Source organism: Melanaphis sacchari, unplaced genomic scaffold (genome assembly GCF_002803265.2).
Source record: "Melanaphis sacchari strain LSU unplaced genomic scaffold, SCAv2.0 Contig0_pilon_pilon, whole genome shotgun sequence".
Lineage (NCBI taxonomy): Eukaryota > Metazoa > Arthropoda > Insecta > Hemiptera > Aphididae > Melanaphis > Melanaphis sacchari.
In genome coordinates, this window is record NW_020270366.1 from 14,360,039 (window position 1) to 14,369,479 (window position 9,441).

Genomic DNA, 9,441 nt, shown 5'->3' on the forward strand with positions numbered 1-9,441 from the left:
TGGTATAAAATATAAAATAATAATAAACGATGACTGTTAAAAGAACGTGTAAAGTACACTATGAGCTGAAAAAAAAAACTGCTCGCTGTATAAACGAATTAAGCTGTTTTTTACACTGTATTATACTTTTGTGGTATTACACACCTAAGCTTCCGGTTTTGAAAATGTTTTTAATGAATAATTTGTAAAGTATGAAAAAAAATAAACTATAAAAATACCTTAATAACATATACCTACAGCCTACAGGAATTGTTGTAGTTTATTATACGTTAACTAAAACCAGTAAAACTCATTTATCTAATTTTATACAAAAATTATTTCTAAGCATAATTTGTTTAAAAACGACTCCATTGAAAAGAAAAACTTTTATTTATTTAAATGATTTGTAAAAATAAACATAGAATACATTTTTTTTTGTAATGCTTTTAATGTTATTTAAGAAACTACAATTTTTTAAATACTGTAAAAATAACTGTATCCGAAAACATTTAATATTAAGCTTATTTTTAAGCTAGATTTAGATTAAGATGAAATCATTAAGAATATTATTCCATTGAATTTAAGCTATCAACTAACTTTTGAATGTTAATTCTAGTCACAAATAATTCTTAGTTCGTTTTTAGTAAGATATATTTTTAAGTTATATTGTTTTGAATTAAGTTAGAAATGTATTGTTTTCTGTCATATCACCATTGATTTGTTAAGTACCTACAAGACCAATAAAGTATATGACAAAAATTTTATACTCCATCACTAAACTAGATTGAGCTTTTAAAATGCACTGATTTCGTATTTTTGTCAAATCATCATAGTTTAATCCCATTAGAACGATTTATAGTTTAGCAACTGACTATAATAAATTTTATCATTTAATAAAAAAATATACAAACAAAGAAAATCAAAAACTTTGGTTCATTAATATAATTTATTAGTATTTTCTCGATAGAATCTTTGTGATAGGAGAATAGGACTAAATGAGTGATGGAGCGTGTATAGATATGTTTTTATAAGTAATAATCTTTTTTAAAAACAGTTATTAATTAAATTGTCTAATAATTATTACGATAATTTAAACTAATTTTCAATAATAATCAACGTCATTATAATATATTTGAGTAGTTGGTAAAAAACGTAATTAAATGCACGTTTACTTATTTTATAAGTTTTTATTATAACGAAATAAAATTTTAATAATTCAATATTAAATAAATATGATAATACTATAGTTATTAATTATTAAAATAAGAATATTTTAAAAATAAAATATATATGTAAAAGTATTTAATACATGAAACGTGTCTATAAAAAATGATAATTATGGTAAAAAAAAAAATTAAAAGCTTAATTAAGTGCTATAATAAGTTATAATTTTTATATTTTTATATTAACATGAAATTACAACATAATATTAATTGAAATAATAAGAATAATGCTTAAAAAATAAAAATATTTTCTGGTTTTTTAAACCAAAACCATTAACACCTAAATTGATTTTTAGAGTATATTTGTGTAGATACTGTATAATACGTTTACTACGTATAGATCTTTGATATTTGCATACTATGTTTTTTTTTAACATTTATCGAATCACTATATTTTTTTAAATAATTATTTAATTAACAATAACCTACTATTGTACTAATTTCAAATTTGAACTGTGAACATAGTTACAAATAAAGTACATAAACATCATTGCCATTCACATTAATTATCTATAGACAAACTAATAAACATTTTTTACGATTAAAAAAGAAATATATATATATATATATTTTTTTTTCTTGTTACATAATATTTGTACAGCAAGATAAACATCATTTTTTATAAATAAATATATATTTTTTTCAGTTATTAAGATAATAATATGAAAGTACTTACTTAATACAGTTACTTTAACAAATTATTCAGCATAATTTCAATTTTAATGTAAGGCGAGAACCACTAAATTAATAAAATTGAAAAACATAATATTGATATATAAGTAAAATTGTTGTTTTTAATGGTATTAAAGTTCAAATTTATTTTTTTTTTTAATTTTTTCTCTATTCCGTATATTTATAAGAGAAAATTACTATCATACAAAACGCATGATCATTCTATAAATGTCAACCAAAAAATTGAAACCATATTTAACATCAAAACCTTGTAGTTAATTTATTAATTATTTGATTTTTATATTAATTAAAAATTAAATTATCATTGAATTATTTGTTGAATAAAAAAATTGTATGTTGAATGAAAAAAAAATGAATAAACAGATAACAACTATTAAATAAGTAATAGTTGTATAATGAGACTACAAAACAAGATTATTGATTCAACTGTTGTTTGTTATAGAGTAGCGAATTCATAACGTATTGAATAGAAAAATATGAGACATTTTTTTTTTATGTTGTGATATACATTAAAATAATAAAATAAGCTTTAAACTGCGAAACATGCATTGGATTGGCGTGTATTGTTTTTTGTCGTTATTTATTTATGTTTTACCAGATAATCATAATCCAGTAAGTACTAGATTTATAACATTTTTTTAATATAACCGAAATCGATAGTTTAAAATTAACTAAAATAATTCAAAGATTTATTTGGTTGTATTGATTTAATTTTTAGATAAATAAGCGGACATTTATTGTAGATTATGAAAAAAATGAATTCCTAAAAGACGGAGAAGTATTCCGATATATTTCTGGTGATCTACACTATTTTCGAATTCCTAAACTTTATTGGAAAGATAGAATTCAAAAGATAAAAGCTGCTGGATTAAATGCCATAACAACGTTAGTACATAGTACAAATAAATGAAAAAACATAATTAATGCGTATTTTAAAGAAAATATTTTTAAGTACTAAATTTTGTGGTATGAAAATGTTAGCTGTTTTTTATATTTTAACTAAATGTTTTTGTATATTCATGATGATATTCAGTTTCTTTAAGTTATTTTATGTACAAAATTTTCCTTGAAATATACAGATTGTATCTAATAATGACATAACATCTATTATAGTTTATTTTTAAGTATCTTCAAGATTTAAGAAATAATTTTCTATGATTATAACAAGTTATAACATTATACATTTAACTAATATATATATATATATATGGAAAATATATATAATTATTTACTTAAAAATTAGCTATAATAATGTTTAAAACACAAGAAACGTAATTATTAGTACCTAAAATTTACATACTAGTTAGATTAAATGTAAAAAACAATAAAGAATAATTTAGATTTTATACTAAAAACAAGTTTCAAACTATGTAATTATTTATTTTTTATTTAATGTTAATTGTAATGATATATGTATATACACATGGTTATTAACAATTGATTAAAGAATTATTTACCAGTTCCCACATAAGAATATTAAACATAAAATATGGAAACAAAGAAAAAAAAAACACCAATTAGAAAAAACACGTAGTTTTATAATTTTTACACATTAATTATATTATATAGTTATGTAGAATGGAGCTTACACGAACCGTTCCCTGGTATATATAATTTCGAAGGGATGGCCGATTTGGAGTATTTTATAAAATTAATCCAAGACGAAGGGATGTATTTACTCTTGAGACCTGGACCATATATATGTGCTGAACGTGATTTTGTAAGTATAGTTGCACTATATCTCATTCGATACTTATATTAGAAATAATATATTTTAATAAACCATCCATGTTTAGGGTGGATTTCCATATTGGATATTGAACGTTACGCCTAAAAGGAGTTTGAGAACTAATGATTCAAGTACCTATAATTAAGAAAGTACTAGTACGATTAAAATATAATTAACCTGTCACTACCCACCTGGTTTTGATGTAATATTCACTTGCATGTAATAAAAATATATTTCATTGTTTTCTTACACAAAAAAGTATAAAAATAAATAAATAACAATAATAATGACTTAGAGTAAGTACTAAAAGTTATAATTATATTCTACTAAGGTTAGTTTTATACGTGCATTTAAATTTGTCTTAAGTGAATATTTACCCTATTCAATTGTTGATGGGTTAAAAATATATATAAAAAAAATTTTAAATTTGTATAAAGTAATAACAATTTAAAAATTCTTTCTAATTATGCAGTAACTCGTAGTTAATGGCCTAAAATATAAATCAGGTAGGTAAACGAGAATAATTGCTTTACTATACATTAGGCGCTAAGTGGATAACTATTACAGGTATAAACATTTTAAATTCAATGATAAGTATATCATTGTATATTTGTATATAAAAAAAAAAATTAAGTGAAAATCATCTATAACTAAGTCATTTTTATTTTTATGATAATATTAAATTAATTTATTTCGCTTTTAATACCGTACATTTAGGTTAATACCAAATTACATACAATTATTATAAATATATGATATATAAAATTAATATAAATATTAGGTTAGTTCAATTTTTTACGAAAATATTGCATTTATTAGGTATTAATTTTTATTATCATAAAAATATATTTTCATATCATATTATATCAACATATATAACTTAAAATTTAAAAATATCTAAACACTGTAAAATAGTAAAAAAGATTCATTATACCTACAAATAGATAATATTTTTAAATAAGTCAAAAATATTATTAAAAATTGTTAGAAAAGAAATAATTATTGTAGTAGTAAAAATCGAGCTTGAAATAGTCATAAGAAGTTGATATATATATATATATATATATATCATTTATAGGTTAAAAAGCTTATAAAAAAATTAAAATTCTTAAATCAAAATATTTCATAAAAAAAAATTAAAATTTCTTAAGTTTATTTATCATAAATAGTTGAAATATTTTGAAAACTATTGTTATAGAAATCAATAATATAAAGATTTAGTGAAAATGTCAAGTATCTACTCGTATGGTTATTATTTTGCGAGTAACATAAAAAAAAAAACAAAATTGATTTCATCAAAAAATTAGATTTGTGTGAAAATTTCTGTTTTTCCTTAATTATTTGTTTGTTTACCTCATTTACAAAAATAAGTACTGGGAGTTTTTAAGTTTGAATTCTTAAAATTACAAATAAGATCCAATTTGATATCCAAAACCACTTTTTTTATTGAAAATTTAAGCATTTTATCAAAACTCATTATGTACTCAATACAAAAAAAAAAAAAAAAAAAAAAATGGTTATTTATTTTATTTTTGGAATAAAATTATATTTAAATTTTTCGTAGTTGTATTATCATTTATTATTTTACTAGGATTTAAGACTGATATAATTTAAACGAATCATAGTAAAAAATTATATTATCATTTTATCATAGTAAATTAGTTTTATACTAAATATGTTTTTTTTTGTTTTATAATATGATCTAAATTATTTAATGTTTTAAAATTTATATTTTAGGTTTTAAAAAATATGTTTCGAAATGGTTTAGTGTTCTTATGCCAAAAGTCCAACCTTATTTGTATGGAAACGGTGGGAATATCATTATGGTCCAGGTGATTTAAACATTAATTATTATTAATTATCAGAATACAATTATATTTTAAGAAAATTAGTGTTTAAATATTTTGGTACTTTTAAAAAGTATCTCCTAAATTGATACACATACAATATTTGAAAACATAATATTTAATAAATTCGAATTCACATGCATGTTAATTTTTATATTCAAATTTGTATTTGCATTTATCTATAGGTGGAAAATGAGTATGGGAGTTACTATGCATGTGATTCAGACTATAAACTGTGGTTACGTGATTTATTTAAAGGATACGTAGAAAATAAAGCTTTACTCTATACAGTTGATATGTGTCAACAAAGTAGTTTTGATTGTGGCTCTATACCAGAAGTTTACGCAACCGTTGATTTTGGAATTTCAAAAAACGGTCAGTAATAGGTAACCTAACCTAATCTATGATAAAAGTGGTCATTATAGCCTTACATATAGTTTTATGAAACAAATACATAGAAAGTTAGATCTTTATTACCTCTTGTAAAATCATACGCTTACAACCGATTTTGTTATATTTTTTATTTAGCTTCTGAATGTTTTAATTTAATGAAAAAGTTTCAAAAAGGAGGACCTCCAGTCAACTCTGAGTTTTATCCGGGTTGGTTGGCTCATTGGCAGGAACCACATCCTAAAGTAAATTCTAGCGATGTTGTAAGGCAAATGAAATCAATGCTTTCGATGAACGCTTCGTTTAGTTTTTATATGTTTCACGGAGGTACAAACTTTGGATTTACATCTGGCGCTAATACCAACGACACTAACGAGAATATTGGATATATACCTCAACTGACATCATATGACTATGATGCTCCATTAACCGAAGCAGGTGACCTGACCGAAAAATATTTTAAAATTAAACAGACACTTGATAATGCCGTGAGTCATAACAACTTTCACAGTCATACAAAATTTAAAGGTTTTAATTGTTATTTTTAGAAATACTCTGGTACCAACGATACATTACCGACTCAAATGCTTAAAGCAGCCTATGGTGTATACTATTTACAACCATTGGTTAGTATATTTGAAACAGTTACTCATCGAATCGAACCAGTGTCAAGTGTTGCGCCGATAACGTTTGAGGATATGGATATAAATACTGGTTTCGTAATGTATGAAACAATACTACTAAATAATAAGTTCCAAAATCCTGTAAATTTAACTGTGAACTCTGTAAGAGATCGAGCAATCATATACCTGGATCAAGTTAAGTCATATCCGTGCATAATGAATGATAGTATATCAGTTTAAAATAATATAAGATATTTTCAGGTTCAAGTTGGTACTATGAATCGATTAAAAGCAAACACGACTATACTTTTAAATATTAATAACAATTCTGCTCAAAAACTGAGTATTTTGATTGAGAACCAAGGAAGAATCAATTACGGAGATTTTATGGAAGACAGAAAGGTTGACTGATAAATGATAACTAATTAATATTTTATTTCTGGTTAGATTGTGTTAAAATAATATTTTACAAGACATTAATTAATCTATTTAGGGAATTTTGGGTGATGTAATACTTGAAAATACAAAACTAGGTCCATGGAAAATGATTGCGCATCCTCTAAATGAAACGTCTTGGCTTTCTTCAATCAAACCAGTGGAAAATGTCCAAGTACCGGCATTTTATAAAACACAATTTTCTTTACCAGAAAATTATACAAATACTTTGGATACATACCTGGATACTTCAGGTTGGACGAAGGTATGTTTTATAATTTTATTTATTTTTTAAAATTTTTTAACTCATATTCATTGAAATTCACTCAAATAATATAAGTTATTCTTAAAAATATATTTATTATTTTTACAGGGAGTGGTATTTTTAAATGATAAAAATCTAGGTCGATATTGGCCACTTGCCGGACCTCAAGTTACACTTTACGTACCCGCTACTTTTCTAAAGCCGCCGCCCAATATCAATACACTTGTTATGTTTGAACTTGAAAATGCACCTCAAGATTTAGCAATTAAATTTGTAGACAAACCAATTCTCAATGGCCCAATACAAATATAAATTAAAATACATAATATGATGTATATCACTAAATATTTTTTTTTAATATGAAATTAATATTTTTTTTTTACGTTTAATCGTGTATGTAAAAATGTCTTCAAGAAACTTAGCTTTATTGGTAGATTATCATTCAATTATAAATTTAATGAAGGGAGGGTATTAGAATAGTTAAATGAATTAAATTACATTTTAATTATTTAAAATATCAATATGACGTATCAAATATGTAATTTATTCTAAGTGTTAAATATCCTATGTTAATATTATATGATATAAAACGATTAATTTATTATGGAAACTATAAATCACAATTTTAAATAAATCTTGATGCATACACTTTTTAATATATTTAAAAAAATATACGAGATAATAAATAATAATAGGGAAAACATAAACGGTAAAGTGTTAAATATATTTAATTACAACGCTGTTTTCATAAACAATATAAATAAGCAAAATAATAATTTATCTTTTGATTCCACACTATTAAAGTACTATAATATATTGGTAATTATGTGTGTCCAAACCGTATAATCTATAATATTTTGTTTATCACACAGTCATTAATTTAAAAAAATTATAGATAGTACCTATATATCATTATATTATATACATTATGATTAAATTGGATTTAATAAAGTTAATTATTATCTATTTAACATTTGTTTAAACTATAAAATTATTAAAGTAGTGTAAAAAATACGCGTATCTCCTAACTAAAGAGTATACACATAGGAATATGATACATGCGACCATATTCCACATTTTTTTTATTATTTGTAAATGATTTTTAATAAAAGTTATATGTGTGTATTGACGTCATGTTGATAAAACTTAAATTGTTTTACAAAAAAAAAAAATAATAATAAACAGATTTTAAATATATATTATATTATTCACTAGCAAATTAATAATGTTTTTAATAAAAAAATATTAGCGTATCTATCTCAACAGTTAAAAATAATAATAAAAAAAGATCTATAGTAATAAATTACAAATAATTTTTCGTATTACTATATATTTTTATTTATTTTTTTTTTTTTTAATAATGCATTTTTTTATCAATAAAAATTAATTTAATTACTAAAAATTATCTATTGAATTAATACTTATTTAAAAATAACACAATGAAATAATAATGATTGTTTTTAAAATATAAATCAGATAAGTTAATTTTTTTATAACTAAAATACATATAACTTTTATATTACGCATGTCACGTATAGGTACTGTATTGTTTTTTTTTTTTTTTTTTTTACGACAATTTATCATAATATTATATGCAGTAATTTGGTTTATTTTTAATATTTTGTTTTTATCAAGATTTAAAAAACATATAATTATATATATTATTCATTAAAAATTAAAAAAGTAGCTGAATGTGTAAACTATACAATTTGTGATTATTAATTTACTTAAAGGTTTTAAGGTTACCTAAACTTTACAACAGACTGGAGAATAGAAATATACATGTCAAATTTAAAGAAGTCAATTAAAATATAATCATTTTTGTAATATTTTAATGCGATTAAAAATGAGATTATTCTAAGTTATAAAAAAAATGTATGCTTCTTTTTTTCTATTTAGCTAATTATATTATTAGCTAAATTGACTTTTTAATAATTTATTTTCACATTTGAGCTCTAATTAATAAATATATATTGACATAAGGAACTGCTATAAATAATACCTGAGTGTTGCTTAATGTAATACAATAATTATTATTACTATCGTTACTGCAGCTTTAATCATTTCTACTAAAAGCACAAGTTGCAGGTCAAAGGGAAGATTAAGCACGAGTACATACTATATACTACATGTGTATAGTTAATAATTTCAGATATTTAGTTATCTATGATTTAGAAACGTTTGACGTGGTTTAACTTTGAGACTAACGAAACGTCTATCGTACTATGTGTAATATGGTTACAGGCACTAATGAAAT

General features: G+C 22.3%; 1 protein-coding gene across 1 annotated transcript; it reads left to right on the forward strand.

Annotated features, from left to right (window-relative positions):
* The first annotated feature begins 2,438 nt into the window (after positions 1 to 2,438).
* Positions 2,439 to 7,670, forward strand: LOC112604260 (beta-galactosidase-like). Its single transcript, XM_025353222.1, has 11 exons — positions 2,439 to 2,507; positions 2,614 to 2,780; positions 3,465 to 3,615; positions 3,692 to 3,755; positions 5,362 to 5,456; positions 5,657 to 5,846; positions 6,000 to 6,349; positions 6,410 to 6,679; positions 6,746 to 6,886; positions 6,978 to 7,184; positions 7,293 to 7,670. Exons 1-11 carry the CDS (start codon positions 2,439 to 2,441, stop codon positions 7,494 to 7,496), a joined length of 1,908 nt encoding a protein of 635 aa, XP_025209007.1. The 3' UTR covers positions 7,497 to 7,670.
* The last annotated feature ends 1,771 nt before the right edge of the window (positions 7,671 to 9,441 follow it).